This window comes from Neovison vison, chromosome 9, assembly GCF_020171115.1.
Source record: "Neovison vison isolate M4711 chromosome 9, ASM_NN_V1, whole genome shotgun sequence".
In the NCBI taxonomy this organism is placed as follows: Eukaryota; Metazoa; Chordata; class Mammalia; order Carnivora; family Mustelidae; genus Neogale; species Neogale vison.
Genome location: NC_058099.1, coordinates 96,605,518 through 96,623,037, shown reverse-complemented (window position 1 = coordinate 96,623,037; position 17,520 = coordinate 96,605,518). Strand labels below are relative to the sequence as shown.

The window sequence follows — 17,520 nt, the reverse complement described above, 5'->3', positions numbered from 1 at the left end:
AAACAAACACACGAACTAACGGGAACAAACTTCCCCTGAGGTACACCAAGAGGGAAGCTGTGAGACACAGTGAGAGAGAAGCTGTGTCTGAGGAAGCGACGCCCCGTTACCAACCAGGCAAAAGGGCGGGCAATGCACTCCGCTGGTAGGATTTTACCGATTAACGAGGGCCGCAGGGGTCGCGGATGTAAGGAGGCGGGCAAAGAAAACGAATGAAGGATTTTAAGAACCAAAGAACGCGACCTACCATGCTCTGAGGGCCCGGGGAAGCGCCAGAAGCCGGCTCACCGCCATCTCGCACCTCGCGCCTCCCGCCTCGCGCCTCGGCGTTCTCGCGAGGTCCGCACGCGCTCGCCAGCCCGCCAGGTGCGCGTGCGCGGCTCCTCGGAGCGGGCGGGCACGAGCACCGGTGCCGGGAGGTGCGGGGTCCGCGGCAGTTAGACCGCGCGGCCGACCTGGCGGCGGGGGTCCAGGGATGCCGCGGCTCCTCTGCGTGTGTCTGCTGTGGCTGGGGCTCCTGTTAGTCCGGTTCTCCCGGGAGCTGAGCGAAATCAGCAGAGCTAGGAGGCTGTGCGGCAGGCACCTCCTGAAGGAAATCGTAAAACTCTGCGGCAATGTCAACTGGAGCTACTTCGAGGAGGAACCCCCCCCGCCACCCCTGTTTCCCCAGGACAACGAGATTGAAACCTTCATCCCCGACCGGTCAGAAAGCTCCCAAACCACTTTCCCGGCTTGGGCGAGAGGCACGAACCCAGGTAAAATGAGAAACCGAGGGCATGTTTGCGCATCCTTGTACTGTCTCTTCGCCAAGTGTGCGCTGCCAGGTGGTGAGCTTCCCCGGGCAATGGAATTTGTGCCGAAGACACAGATAAATGAACATTTGTATAAGCCAGTATATCGCAGATATGCAAAACCTCAAGGAACTTTTATTTTTTGTTTTTTTTTAAACTTAGAGGAAATAGGTGTACACATATAAATCTTGACGTTTATGTAAGAATGCTGCTTCTTCCTTGGCTTTCCCTTTCTGGAGTACACTTGTCACCTGACAAAACCCACTTTGTCCTTCAGAGCCTCTGAGGTTTCATTTCTCCTCTGAAGTCGTCACTGACCCTTTCATAGGTGCTGACTCCATTCTCCGTCTACCACAATATCTACACATAGACCTAGCTGACCATCATCAGGACCCCCCACATAAGTGGGCCAGCCCAGTGCAGAATAAAATGCAGGGCCCCTTTTTCAAAAGCAGGAAAGGGCCAATGAAGTAAAATATAAAGCCCCCCCCCTTTTTGGGTGTGTTTCCTCTGCTCACACACTGTCCCTTCTCTCCTCAGATTTCATGTTCTTAACACTTCACCTTTACAAGATAAAATTTTGGGAATTTCAAGACTATGACAGTAGAGCATTAAATAAAATGCAAGGTCCTCCCTAGCACTGGGCCTGTGTGACTGTGCACCAGCCCTCTCCCTTAAGGCCAATCCTGTATATCAGATCATTTTCTAGAGATTATTTCATGCATGTTTTTATGTGAAATGCCTAGCAGAGGATCTAGCACACGGTATGTTGCATAATATATATTAAATGTATACTTAATGCTTTTAAGTAGTCTTTAGGAAGAATATTCCTATTTCAAATTCGCTGTTATCTTCTAATTATGTATTTACATTTTAGTACCAATATGGTTTTTCATTTTATTTTTTTAAGATTTTATTTATTTATTTGACAGACAGCGATCACAGACAGGCAGAGAGAGCAGGGCGGGGGTGAGGGGGGGAGGAAGCAGGCTCCCTGCTGAGCAGAGAGCCCCATGTGGGGCTCCATCCCAGGACCCTGGGATCATGACCTGAGCTGAAGGCAGAGGCTTTAACCCACTGAGCCACCCAGGTGCCCCTCGTTTGTCATTTTAAAATGCACTTTATCTACAGGCTGTCCCCAGCATAGTGTCATTGAAATTATTGCATTTAAAGTCATTCAATTAATTTAATTTGATTTGGACATATTTTGCAAAAGGCAAGATTTTTGAAATTAAGGAAAGGAGTGCCAAAAATGCGCCAAAACCCACCCAGGTTTAGATGACTGAAACAGACTAAAATTGCCTCCCACATTATGGGCACTCATTTTAACTTATTAAATGAATGAATGAATGAATGAATGGGACTTATTCCATTCTTCCTATTGTTGCTAAAGGGATGAAAACTTTGAAAGACAAATAATAGAAACCATTAGACTGATTCTTGATTGTTTTCTACCATAAAACCTACCTACATATAAACACACTTTGTTTTCCTCTTATAATGGAAGAAGTGACTCTCCCCAGTTTTCCACTAGTACATTAATTCAGTGATTCTCCCACTTTAATGTGCATATGATTCACCTGGGGAATATTGTTAATGTACAGGTTCTTATTCAGTGGGTGGGGTCCTGAGCACCTACATGTTGGCAAGCTCCCAGAGAGAGCTGATGCTGCTGTCACTGCCTCTACCATATCAAAATTTTACACTCTGACATCCAAGCTTGAGTCTGTTATTTAAAAAGAGCTTGGAATGGTGAGTGCTGTGAAGTGTGTAAACCTGGTGATTACATACCTGTACCCTGGGGGATAAAAATATATGTTTATTAAAAATAAAAAATTAAAAAGGAAAAAAAATAAAACATCTCCAGGAAGACAGGAGGAATATTAAAAAAAAAAAAAAAAGAGTTTGGAATCCCGCTTCTCAACAAAGCCTGCTCTGGAGACTATTAATTTTTTTGAGTCAACTTTAAAACTCAGAGCTGTGCTTGTTTCAGTAGCACATATACTGAAACTCAGAGCTGAGTAATGACCCCTTTGTTTTAGGTGTTATTCACACTTCCCTGGAGAAATGTCATTAGTTCAATGAACAGGAAACTGCAATGAAAGAAGATTTGTAGGAAATAAAAATGTAGCTTACAGCATCATAGAATTGGCATACCAATGAAACATGTTACTATGGCTACTATGTTAAGGACAAGTTTCTATAGTGGAAATGTCATGGGGCCATAAAGCCATAGTTGTTTTACAATGTGTAGAAGAATGAAAAATGGATTTAAGTTATTAATATGTATTTGTGATAATTTTTTTAAAATTTAGGGGTGCCTGGGTGGCTCAGTCAGTTAAGTGTCTGTCTTTGGCTCATGTAATGATCTCTGGTCCTGAGATTGAGCCCTGCTTCAGTGGGGAGTCTGCTTCTCCCTGTTCCTCTACCCTCCCCCCGCCTATACTCTCTCTTAAATAAATAAAATCTTTTAAAAATTCAATTTGTAAAAAAATTATTGACCTATAAGGAAAGAGGACATTCAATATATCCTGCTAATTTCCAATGAACAATGAGAAGTTATAGAGAAGAGGTATGTGTTCTCAATATAGAATATATAATTATGCCATTTCATTTTCATTTGAATGTGGCTGAAAAGTTAACTTTTACTAGGCTGTACTAGCAGGATGCATTTCTATGTTCGATCAAGTCAATTACCAACAATTTTAATCTTCTGATGATCTATTTGAGTATGACACAGGTAAAGAAAATTTAGTGCACTCATATTTAAAAATGCTTTTTTTCAGAACTACTCATACATAACTTGACGCTGAAATTGTGTATTTCTTGATAGTGGATCCTTGAGGGTAGGGGCCATGTCTCTAAGACCTACCCCACCATATTGCTAAATTCTAGCTGAGTATGGTGCTTCCTAGCTCTTAGAGCCAGGTGAAATCATTAATGCATTAATGCTTTATAATCCATAACCCCTATTCCAGCTGGATTGGTCATATTCCCCTATACATCTATTCTTATTTCTTAGATGTCTTATCACAAATGGGTTAAGCAAGTCCCCCTTCTTTATATATTAATTTAGCAAAATTTGATTGCCTATCACATGCTGGGTATTTTTCTTGGTACTTGGGATATAAGAATGAAGAGTTTTACTCAGATAGCTGTGAAGACTCCGCTCTTATGAAGCTTACATAATAGTGAAGGTAGACAGTAAGCATAAGTACATTGCACAGTGTGTTAGATGATGATTAGTCTTGGGGGTCCCTGGATAATCAGTTGTGAAGCATCTGCCATTGGCTCAGGTCATTTTCTCAAGGTGCTGGGATTGAGGCCCTCATTGAGTCCTGCATTGGGCTCCCTGCCTGAGGGGGAGTCTGCTTTTCCCTTTCCCTCTGCCTCTCCCACCCATTTGTGCATGCTCGCTCACTCTCTCTCTCAAATAAAATCATTTTTTTAAAGATTTTATTTATTTATTTGGCAGACAGAGATCACAAGTAGGCAGAGAGGCAGGCAGAGAGAGAGGAAGGGAAGCAGGCTCCCCACCGAGCGGAGAGCACAATGCGTTGCAGGGCTCGATCCCAGGACCCTGGGATCATGACCCGAGCCGAAGGCAGAGGCTTTAACCCACTGAGCTACCCAGGCGCCCCTCAAATAAAATCTTTTAAAAAAAGAATAAAGATGATCAGTCTCCATCTATCTCCTTTATCCTGTTCTCCTCCTCCCATAGGTAACCATTCCAAAGTGTTTAGTTTGTGGTTTTAGTTGTACATGTTTTTTGCAAATTGTGCATTGTTTCCTGCTCATTTATTTTTAAAATATACACAAATGGTTTTTTTTTTTTTTCAGATTTATTTATTTATTTATTTATTTATTTTAATTTATTTGACAGCGAGAGATCACAAGTCGGCAGAGAGGCTGGCAGAGAGAGAGGAAGGGAAGCAGGCTCCCTGCTGAGCAGAAAGCCCGATGTGGGACTCGATCCCAGGACCCTGAGATCATGACCTGAGCCGAAGGCAGCGGCTTAACCCACTGAGCCACCCAGGCGCCCCTCAGATTTATTTTTTAGAGCGTGCGAGAGAGAGCAATAGAGCCCACGTGAGTGGGGGGAGGGGCAGAGGAAGAGTGCGGAGCCTGATGCACCATTTAATCTGATGACCCTGAGATCATGAGCAGAAATCAGGAGTTGGATACCCAACTGACTGGGCCACCAAGGTGCCCCTAAAATATATGTAAATGGCAGTTAAGATCTATCTCTTATGGTTGCTTTGTGGACATTGCTTCAAACTGCTCCACAAAATTCATATACATTCCGCACATTTTACTTACCCTCTCAGCAGTAAACACCTAACTTGCATAGCCTCCAACTCCCTGCCACTAACACCACAGTGAAAATCATTGTATGTGCTCCAGTAAGGACCTGTGTGGACATTTCTCAGAGATCTATACCCATGGGTAAAATTGCTATGTAATAAAACACATGTATGCTTTGCTTGAGATTTGTCAGGTTGCGAATACACGTGGATTCCTGTATTCTCATATCCATGCCAACAATTAGCATTGTATGATTTGTAACTTTTGTCAGTGTGATAGAATGAAATGGCATCTTATTTTTGTTTTAACTTACTCAGCACATCTTCATATATAAATGAGCCTTTTGTAGGTTTTTTTCTGAAAGTTTTCTGTTTATAATTTTCATTAGACTGGTTATTTTCCAGTTGATGTGTAAGAGTTATTGTACCATTACAATAGTTGTTGGCTTTCGGGGTGCCTGGGTGGCTCAGTGGGTTAAGCGTCTGCCTTTGGCTCAGGTGACGATCCCAGGGTTCTGGGATTGAGCCCCACATCGGGCTCTCTGCTCAGCAGGGAACCTCCTTCTCCCTCTCTCTCTGTCTTCCTCTCTGCCTACTTGTGATCTCTCTCTCTCTCTCTCTGTCAAAAAACAAACAAACAAACAAACAAAGAGGAACCAAAACAGTAGTTGTTGGCTTTAGATATTGCAATATATTCTCCTATTCTCCTATTCTGTCATCTATTGGTACTGTTTGACAGAAAGCCTTAATTTTATATAATTAGGCAATAAGCATTTTGCCTTATTGTTCATACTTCTGAAATTTCATTTTAGAGGTCCTTTTCTTCCCTCTGTTAACTTTATAGATTTACTTTTCATGTTAGGTTCTTGATTCTGGAGACCACTTTGGTCTGTTCTGGCTAGGATTACTATCTCAATTTTTTCCACAAGTCTTATTTTTCTCCACAAAAGGAGCTAGTTTTCTAAACACCATCTTCTAAATGATATTTTTTTCTATATTGTTTATTGTTTGTCTGAGTTTCCCATTCTATTTAATTGGTCTTTTGTTTGACCTTGTACAATTACTATACTGTTTTTAATGTTATGACTCTCTAGGATATAATTTTTAGGTGGACATATCACTAATATTTTTAAAAAGATTTTATTTATTTGAGAGAAAGGAAGTATAAGTGGTGGGGAGGGGCAAAGGGAGAGAGAGAAGCAGACTCTGTGCAGCAAGCCCATTGCAGGGCTCTATCCTAGGACTCAAGCCCCATGTTGGGCTCCCAGCTCAATGGAGAGCCTGCTTCCCCCTCTCACGCAACCCCTGCCTTTGCTCTCTCACTCTCTCTGTCAAATGAATAAATAAAATCTTTTTAAAAAAAACAAAGAAACAAGAACAACAAAAAAACATTGATGATGACACAAATGGAAAGATATGCCATGCTCATGGATTAGAAAAGTTAATATTGTTAAAATGTCTATACTACACAAAGCAACCTACAGATTCAATGCAATTCCTATCAAAATGCCAACAACAATTTCACTCAACTAGAACAAATAATACTAAAATTTGTGTGGAACCACACACACAAAAATAAATGCCTAAATAGCCAAAGCAAACTTAAGAAAGAAGAATAAAGTAGGATGTATTACAATTTCAGATTTCAAGATTACTACAAAAGTATAGTAATCAAAACAGTGTGATACTGGCACAGAAATAGACACATATATCAATAGAACAGGCTAGAAAACCCATAAATAAACCCACACTTATATGGTTAATCGGTGAAAAAGGAGGCAAGAATATGCTATGGGGAAAAGATAGTCTCTAAGTAAATTGTACTGAGAAAACTGAACAGCTACATGCAAAAGAATGAAACTGGACCACTTTCTTACTCCATAGACAGAAATAAATTCAAGATGGATTAAAGACCTAAATGTGAGACCTGAAATCTTAAAATTCCCAGAAAAGAACACAGGCAGTAATTTCCTTGATATCATTCATAGGAACATTTTTCTAAATATGGTTCCTAAGGCAAGAGAAACAAAAGCAAAAATAAACTATTGGGACTTCACTAAAATAAAAGGCTTTTCCACAGCAAAGGAAACCATCAACGAAACAAAAGGGCAACCTATTGAGTGGGGGAAGATGTTTGCAAATAACATATCTAATAAGGGGGTAATATTCAAAATATATAAAGAACATACACAACTCAACACCAAACAAACAAACAAACAATCCAACTTAAAAATGACCAGAGGACCTGAATAGATAGTTTCCCATAGAAGACATACAGATGGCTAACAGACACATCAGAATATGCTCAACATCACTAATCATCAGGGACATGCAGATCAAAACCACAATATGTCTGAAAAAATTGTTCATCATCATTAGCCAACAGGGAGATTCAAATCAAAATCACATTGAGATACTACCTTACACCAGTTAGAATGGTCAAAATCAACAAAAAAGTTAAGAACAAGTGTTGGAGAGGATGTGGAGAAAGGGGAACATTCTTACACTGTTGGTGGGAATGCAAGCTGGTGCAGACACTTTGGAAAACAGTGTGGAGATTCCTCAAAAAATTAAAAATAGAGCCAACCTATGACCCTGCAATTGCTATACTGGGTATTTACCCCAAAGATACAGATGTGGTGAAAAGAAGGGCCATCTGTACCCTAATGTTCATAATAGCAATGGCCACAGTCACCAAACTGTGGAAAGAACCAAGATGCCCTTTAGTGGACAAATGGATAAAGAAGATGTGGTCCATATATACAATGGAGTATTATGCCTCCATCAGAAAGGATGAATACCCAACTTTAGTAGCAACATGGACAGGACTGGAAGAGATTATGCTGAGTGAAATAAGTCAAGCAGAGAGAGTCAATTATCATTTGGTTTCACTTACTTGTGGTGGAATAACAGGAAGACATTGGGAGATGGAAGAGGAGAAGTAAGTTGGGGGAAATTGGAGGCAGAGATGAAGCATGAGAGACTGTGGACTCTGAGAAACAAACTGAAGGTTTTGGAGGGGAGAGAGGTGGGGGTTTGGGTGAGCCCAGTGGTGGGTATTAAGGAGGGCACATATTGCATAGAGCACTGGGTGTGGTGCATAAACAATGAATTTTGGATCACTGAAAAACAATTAATTTAATTTTAAAAAGACACACACAATATGGTATCACCTCATACCTATCAGAATAGCTAAAATGAAAAACACAAGAAATTAGTAATGGTGAGGATGTGGAGAAAAAGGAACTCTTATGCACTATTGGTAGGAATGTAAATTGGTGCAGCCACTATGAAAAACAGTATGGAGGCTCCTCAAAAAATTTAAAAAGGACTATTATATGATCCAGTATTTCTACTTCTGGGTATTTAACCAAAGAAAACAAAAAAATAACTCAAAAAGATAGAGGTACCTCTGTGTTTTTTGCAGCATTATCTACAATAGCCAAGAAATGGAAGCAACTCATGTCCATTGATAGATGAATGGATAAAGAAGAGGTGGTACACACACACACACACACACACACACACACACACAGAGGAATATTATGCAACCATAAAAAGGATGCCTTCTTGCCATTTGTGATAACATGGATAGACCTGCAGAGTATGATGCTGAGTGAAATAAGTCATATTGAGAAAGATAAATACCAAATTATTCCACTTATATATAGAATCTAAAAAACCAAACAAATGAATAAACAAACAAAAAGTGAAATCAGATCTACAAATGCAGAGAACACTGATGGTTGCCAGAGAAAAGAAAGGTGGAGGGGATGGCCAAAATCGGTGAAGGGGAGTAGGAGATTCAGGCTTCCAGTTATGTAATGACTAAGTTATGGGACCAAAAGAGCATAGGGAATAGAGTCAATGGTATAATAGCATCGTGTGGTGACAGATACTAGCTGCACTTGTGGTGAGCACAGTATCATGAAAAAATAAAATAAAAATCCATCTGCAATTTTAATGGAGATTCATGGATTATATAGATTAATTTGAAGAGGATTTACATCTTTTTAATATAAAGTAATTACAAACTAAATTCATGGAGCATGGAATGTTTTCATATTACTAGAATTTTAAAGTTTTCTTAGTGGAGAATTTCTACATTTTTTATTAAGTTAATGTTTAATATTTATTTTTGTTGTTATTGTAAATACTCGCTAATTATATTTTTGTTAGTGATTTTGGTTAGAGAAATGAATTTGATTTTTACAGGTTTATCTTTATCCAGTAATCATGCCAAATTATCTTAATGGTTTAATAGTTTGTTCTACGGATTTTTCTGTCCTTTGCAAATGATAGCTTTGTCACTCCCTTTCTAACCTCTCACTGGTCTTCTTCTTTCTTATAACATTAGCCAGGTCCTCTAGTGCTGTTAAGTAGTAGTGATAGTGGGACATCTTGTCATGTTCCCAATTTTAAAGGGGAATACATTTAAATTTTTTAGGTATAAAATTCATAGGTTTGTGCTACATAACTTTCACCATGATAAGGGAGCTTGCTATTTTTCAAATCATTATTAGTAGGGCTAAACTTTATTAAAGACTTTTGGCGGGTATATTTTTATATATGTCTCTTTTAAGTCACCAAATAGTTATTGGGTAATTGCTAAGTTCCAGCCACTGTTATAAACCCTTGGGATTTATCAGTGAACAAAGCAAAGATGTCTGGCTTCAAGGAGTTTGCATCAGAAGTGAACATAATAAATATTTGAAGGTAATAAAGGTTATAAAAAAGGAATGAAACAGGATAAGGGAGATCAAGAGTTCAGGGGGCTGGAGGGTGGGATATAGGATTAAATAGTGTAGTCAAGGTAGGCCTCATTGAAAAAGTGAAGTTTGAGAACGGAGGAGATAAAGGAATCAGCCAAAGATATCTGGGGAAAGAGTGGTGAGGCAGAGGAATGAGCAGAGCAAATACATTTTGGCCCTTTTTACACAGGGAACAGCAAGGAGGCTAGTGTGACTGGGACAGAGAGAGAGGTAACAGGCAGGCCTAGTGAAATGTTTAGACCATTGTAAGGATTTGGGCTTTACTCTGAGTGGTGAAATCATTACAGACTTTGGAGCAGGGGAGTGACATTAATGACATTTTAAAGGGATCACTCTGGCTGCTGCCTTGAGGACAAGCTGTAGGGAGGCAAGGGCAGAAGCAGAGTCTTCCTCTGGGCGTGTGGTATTACGGGTGATAGCAGCTAGATGAGATGGGACCAGTGGAGGGAGTGGACATGGTTTTATTCCAGATATATTTGGGCAGATTTTATGTGAAATATGAGAAAAAAGAACTCAAGAATGATTCCAATATTTTTTTTAATGTGATCTCCATTGAAAAACTGAAGTTTTTGCTTCAGACATCTGGAAGGCTAAGGTTTCTATCAACTGAGGTAGGAAAGGCCTCAGGTGGAAGAGGTCTGAAGGCAATATTGGCAGCTCAGTTTGGGGCAGTTTGGAGTTTGATAAGATGGAGTTATGAACATGTTGCGTTTGAGACACTGAAGTGGAGACAATGAGTAGGAAGTAGGATATAAATGTACATCTGGATTATGGAAATAACATCACTTGAAGATAGGAATTTAGGAGTCATAGATGTATAGGTGATTCTCAGAGCCATAAGACTGGATGAGATCACCCAAGAGAAGTGTACAGAGAGAGGAGTGCCAAGGACTGAGCCCTGGGAAACACCAACATTAAACAGTTGGAGGAAGTATTTGTGATAAAAGAGGAACATATAGGTGGGTAACTTCCTGGAAATGAAGTTCAATAAGTGTATCAAGAAGGAATATTTTTGATGAGTCAGATATGAGCATGGGCTGTTGAATTTAGTAATATAGAGATCATCCGTGACCTTGAAAAGAGAAGTTTTGGTGCAGTGATGGAACAAATGCCCGATTGGAGAGGGCTTAAGGTGGAATGAGAGAAGAGGGATTAAACAGTAATAGAAAACTACGAAGGGGACGCCTGGGTGGCTCAGTTGGTTAAGCAGCTGCCTTCGGCTCAAGTCATGATCCCAGCATCCTGGGATCGAGTCCCACATCAGGCTCCTTGCTCGGCAGGGAGCCTGCTTCTCCCTCTGCCTCTAGCCTGCCACCCTGTCTGCCTGTGCTTGCTCTCTGTCTCTCTCTCTCTCTCTCTAACAAATAAATAAAATCTTTAAAAAAAAAAAAAGAAAGAAAGAAAACTATGAAGGAGTTTTGCTACAGAGGGAGAAAACAAGCAGGATGATAACTGGCAAGGTAAGCAGGGCCAAGAGAAGTGATTTTGGCTTTTTTAAAGTGGGAGAAATAACATTTTTTTTTGCTTATAGAAGTGAAGAGTTGATGATGAGGGTATAGGGGAGCACTGCTGGAGTGATTCCTTGGAGTATGAGGATCTGGTCCCTAAATGGAGGAACTGGCTTTAGAGTGAATAGTCACCTATGTAAGTAGTTAGGAAGGCAGAATGTATGGGTACAGATGTTAAAAGATGAGGTTAAAAAAAAATGGTGAAGGGACCAAATGCAAGTTCTCTGATGATAGCTTTCATTTTCTTACCAAGTAGAAAGCAAAACCAATTTAGAGTGAGTACGGGAATCTAATCATGTGGTAAATTGCACTGATAGATTTGGGGATCTTGACCTATCCTTGCATTTTTTGGCATAAATGCTTTAATATATTTGTAAAATATGTTTGTGGATTCAGTTAACTAATATTTTTTATGACTTCCAAACAAACATAAGTAAATGGGCTCACAAGGGTTTTTCTTTCTTTCTTTCTTTTAAAATCACATTGTTCTTACCTAGTTTTGGGATGAAGAATATACTAGATTCATAAAATATGCTGAGCAGCTTTTTCTCTTTTCCTGGAACAACTTGTATATGATTAGAACTTACTGTTCTTGAAAAGCACATAGAACCTACCTTTAAAATCATCTATGTTAATCTTTTTAAATTTTCTGTGCCAATTATGGCATTTTGTATTTTTCTATGGATTAATCCATTTCATTTTGATTTTTAAATATGTAACTGCCATAACATTCATTTATTTTAAATACTCGGTTATATCTGTTCTGTTGTTACTCTTCTGTTGTTCATTTTCATCTTTTCTTTCTTAATTAGTCTGGTTAGGGTTGTATCTATTTTATTAATCCTTTTAAAGAACCAAGTTTGGGTTTCTAAACATTTATAGTGTTTTGGTTCTGTATTTCACTGATTTCTTTCCTTCTTACTACTTTGGGTCCTTTCTGTTGTTCTTTTTCAAATTCATAAATCTAAATACTCAGGTTTAACCTTTTCTATTTTCTGGTGAGTAAAGCTTGTTTCTCTTTAAATTACCTCCCCACTTAGACATATTAGTTGTTATTAACTAGTCTTTAGCTGCCTTCATTCATGAATAAGTTTCCTTCTTATTGTCTTTTTTTACCCTTTGAGTAATAGAACATGGATGGTACATCCCCAACAGGAAGTTCTTTCTTCAGTTTTGCCTGGACAACCTAATTTTCTTTTTCCCTCACTGTTCTCTGTAATTATGACACTTCCTTAATTCATCACATTTATCTGCCTTGGATGACTTAGTATTCAATATCTTTAATAGCTATCCTAAAGTTTTAGTGTTCCACAATTCAGCTTAAGCATTTTAAATAGAAAATGAATGAATAGTGTTCTAAAAGGACTCTAACTACAAGGTACAGGGATTCACCTAAATAGCTCTGAGAAGGGGCGCCTGGGTGGCTCAGTGGGTTGAGCCGCTGCCTTCGGCTCAGGTCATGATCTTGGGGTCCTGGGATCGAGTCCCGCATCGGGCTCTCTGCTCAGCGGGGGGCCTGCTTCCCTCTCTCTCTCTCTGCCTGCCTCTCCGTCTGCTTGTGATTTCTCTCTGTCAAATAAATAAATAAAATCTTTAAAAAAAATAGCTCTGTGAGAAAGTGGTGGGGGAGACAGTTATCATAGAAACAAGATCTAGGAGCAGACTTGGAAAGTCTCTGGAAAACCTGAGGAATCACACCAACTTTAAAAACCAACTTTTCTCTCTCTCTCCCTCTTTCTCTCTTCTCCTCCAGTATTTCTTGATGACTTTGGCCTGTTATGACAAGCTTCATGGTACACTTTCAGTTTTGTTTCTCACTACATCTTAGTTGTAACTTCAGAGAGAGGACATTGATTGGGCTAACTCTTGTTTTCAAATGGCATGGATTGTTGGCCTCCATGGTAGATTGATTTCTTTGGGGTCAGGTACTAACAACCTGTAGTCTATTCAACTGTGGCTGTAGGGTAGAATCCTGTGGTTCAGAACAAGGCTCTTTAAGGTCTGGCTCTACAGCATGGTTCTAGGCAAATTTATTTTCCTGGAAGGGACAGTAGACAGGCAAGGGCAATGATAGAAATCCAAAAAGCCTCCAAGTAATTACCTTCTGAATTTATTTTAATTTCTTTCCAGTAATTCTGAATGAGTTAAGAGCAGTATAATAGCAGTCAGTTCATTGAGCATATCACCACTTCGTTATCTCTTCATATTTCAACAATGAAAAAAATTGTTATAAAATATGCATAAAAAGACAAATACAGTTGTCCCCCCTTATCTGCAGGGGATATACGCCAAGACCCCTGGTGGATACCTGAAACCTAGTATAGTACCAAACCTTACATACGCTGTTTTTCCTATGCATGCATACCTATAATGAAGTTTAATTTATAAATAAGGTACAGTAAGATATTTATAATAATAAAATATAACAACTATAACAATATACTGTAATAAGAGTTACGTGAATGTGGTCTCTGTCTCTCAAAATATGTTATCTGTCCTCACCCTTCTTTGGGTGATGTGAAACAATAAAAGGCCTATGTACTGAGAGAAAGTGAGATTAATAACTAGGCATTCTGATGTGGCATTAGGCTACTACTGACCTTTGGATGCTCTGTCAGAAGGGAGATCATCTGCTTCCAGACCAGAGTTCACTGCATTGTAACTGAGACCAGAAAAAGAGAAACTGTGGATAAGGGAGGAGTACTGTAGCCCAAGTAAATGTGGGCAAAGGATGTGAAGAGACATTTGTACAAAGAGGATAGACAATAAACACACGAGAAGATGCTCAACATCATTTGTCAGTAGGTAATTTGCAAATCAAAACCGCAGTGGGATATCACCTCCCATCCACTAGGATGGCCATAATCAAAAATGGAAAATACAAGTGTTGATAAGGGTGTGGAGCAACTCAAATCCTAATACATCAGTGGTGGGACTGTAAAATGATGTAGTCATTTTGGAAAAGCTTGGTGGTTTACTTAAAGATCCAGCAGTTCTACTATGAGATAAATACTCAAGAAGGTTGCAGACATATGTTCACACAAAAACTTGTATGTGAATATTCATAGCAGCACTATTCATAATAGCCAAAATGTGGAAACAACCCAAATGTCCATCAGCTGATAAATGGATTAACAAAATGGGTTATATCCATACAATGAAAAATTATTCAGTCATAAAAGGAATAAAATGCTGATATATGCTACAATGTGGATAAGTGAAAGAAATCATACATAAATGGCCACATGTGTGTGGTATGATTTCATTTCCCAAATAGGCAAATCTTTAGGAATGAAAAATAGATCAGTGGTTGCCCAGGGCTAGAGGAAGAAGGAAACAAGATGACTGTTCATGGGTATGAGGCTTCTCTTGGGGGTGATACAAATATTCTGGAATTAGTTAGTGGTTATGATTGCAGAACCTTGTGAATATACTAAAAAACACTGAATTGTATGTTTTAAATACTGAATTTTCTGACACATGAATGGTATCTCAATAAAAAATGTCTTTCCATAAAAAATGTGCAAAGATTTCTGAGCTTTTTTTATAGGAAAACACTACTTACAACTCTTTTAGTTAAAATATATATATTGCTGGGATGCCTGGGTGGCTCAGTCAGTTCAGCATCTGTCTTCAGCTGAGGTCATGACCCCAGGGTCCTAGGATCACTTACACATCAGACTCCTTGCTCAGCAGGAAGCCTGCTTCTTCCTCTACCTCTGACTGCCGCTCCCCTGCTTGGGCTCTCTCTCTCTCTCTTTCTCTGACAAATAAATAAAGTCTTTTTTTAAAATTAAAAATTAAAAAATTAAAATAAAAAATATATATTGCTTTTGAAACACATTTTATTATTTACTTGTTTTTAATTATTTGTTTTTAATAATTATCAGACTTTAGGGGCCCCTGGATGGCTCAGTCAGTTGCGCATCCAACTCTTGGTTTCTGCTCCAGTCATCTCAGGGTTGTGAGATCAAGCCTGGCATCAGGTTCCATGCTCAGCACAGAGTCTGCTTCAGATTCTCTCCCTCTTCCTCTACCCCTCCCCATGTGGGTGTGCTTGCTCTCTCTCTCTCTCTCACTCTCTCTCTCTCAAATAAGTGAATCTTTCAAAAATAATTAATGGACTTTAGTATTCTAGTATTATGAAATTTTCATCTAAAAGAAGATTTTAATAAAGTAGGATTCTTTCTCTTGTCTCTCAACAGTCTCTACTTCTACCTCTGAGGAAGAAGTGATGAACAGTTTGGAGTTGTCGTCGCTGCCTGAGTATAGACCTAGAAGGGCCAACTTGCCACGTGATAAGACAAGAGAATTTTCCTCATTACAAGATAACAATCAGTATATTCATGAAATTTCAGAATTTCAGAAGATAAACACAAACAAAATTAAAGCCTTAAGCAATGTATTTTGGGGGAATCATCCTCAAAGAAAACGCAGAGGATTTTCAGAAAAGTGTTGTCTTAAAGGATGTACAATAGAAGAACTCAGTATTGCATGCTTTCCATACACTAAATACAAAAACGTACATAAACAAGTACCATGATTTGTGATGGAGATATACTAACCATCCTGGGAATTATACTAACTTAATAAAAGCTTAATATATTTATTTTACTTTATTATGGTCATTGTCCTTGTAGGTTCTTTGCTGTGAACACCATCTAAAAGTATTTGCAGGTATTTAGCAATACTTTATGGTAGTAATAGGAACTTAGTATTTTCTTTGGGAACCCCAATTTTTCCTATATATTTATATTTGAAGAAAATGTTACTGGAGGTGGCATGATCCATGTAGACATCTAAGAATGACCTGCTGATGCTTGTCTTCGTGCTTGAAACTTTCTCAGGCTGCATTTAAGTGGATTATGGTATGTTCTGCCTTCCATGGGACTGATGCCCCATGACAATGAGGTTCACCCCAGTGAGGCTCACTCCAGTATGCCAGTCTGTCCCACCATCTTCAAAATAATTAACCAGCTCCCGCTCCTACTAGGTGCTTTTACACTATAATCATAAGTTTTCTTTTAATTCCTTGCATTTTATAGTAACTGGTCAGTAATCTTCTCACAGTCTCTACTGAGGACTTAGAGTTCAGTGAATGTCTTTCCGTGCTACTCTGCTGTGAAGGGACTGCTATAGCGGGACACTCGGTTTGGGCTCGGTCAGAAGACAGTGCAGGTGTGAGCAGCGCCTGGGAACCGCACAGTTCGCAAGTCCCAGCCCAGCCCTCCTGAATCAGAAACTGCCCGTGTGGGCCTTAGCAATCTGTGTTGTTACAGGCCCTCCAGCTCATCCTGACGTTGGGTTAAGGTCGAGAACCACTGGTATAGTCCTGTGGAATACTGTTGAAATCCTATTTCTGTGCTTGCATATTTCGACTCGATGTGATGTTATAACACTAAGTTCATGGTGTATTTTTCCACTTTATGTCCACATGTGAAATATTTTTAATGGTGCAAATTAGGAAAAAAAAAAACTTATTCCAAAGAATTCAGAGTGGAATCCTTACTTTCCACCATTAATTAAGAGGTAAGCATCATTTTAAATCTTTCTCTACTTTCTTTCTCAAATATGTACTGTAATGTTCTTCACAGGTTTTTGTTTCTATTTGGTGCTGTTATTTCTTAGGACAAAGGTTCTTTTTCACATGTATCTATATCGTATACACTTAAACAAGGCATTAATAAGTATGTCTGAACTTTTTTACCAGTTCCTGGGGAGTCTACATTCAGTTGTCTTTCTAAATATGGGAGCCACCCATTTAGATACAAAATGACAGATTGCATCATGGTTTAGTGGTGGAATAAGTCTGCTGATGTTGGATGGAAATGCACCATTGAGAACTGCCCATGCTTAGGCTAAAATGCAGTGATGCACTTGAGCCCACTCTGAATTATAGGTTTGTCCTTATAGTTTAAAAATAAAAATAGTTTATTAGCTTACTGATATACACACATCTGAAGTCCAAATTAGAAAAGCATGAGATTGGGGCTCTTGGGTGGCTCAGTCAGTGAAGCGTCCAACTTGGTTCCAGCTCAGGTTATGATCTCAGGGTTGTGCAGTTGAGCCCCATGCTGGGCGTGGAGCCTGCTTGAGATTCTTCCTCTTGCTCTGGCCCTCTCCCAACTCGTTAAAAAAAAAAAAA

General features: G+C 39.3%; 1 protein-coding gene across 1 annotated transcript; it reads left to right on the top strand.

Moving 5' to 3' along the window:
• Nucleotides 1-475: 475 nt before the first annotated feature.
• INSL6 (insulin like 6) lies at nt 476-17,100 on the top strand. The gene is made up of 2 exons (XM_044264347.1): nt 476-755; nt 15,581-17,100. The coding sequence occupies exons 1-2, from the start codon at nt 476-478 to the stop codon at nt 15,916-15,918; spliced, it is 618 nt and encodes a 205-aa protein (XP_044120282.1). The 3' UTR covers nt 15,919-17,100.
• Nucleotides 17,101-17,520: the final 420 nt, after the last annotated feature.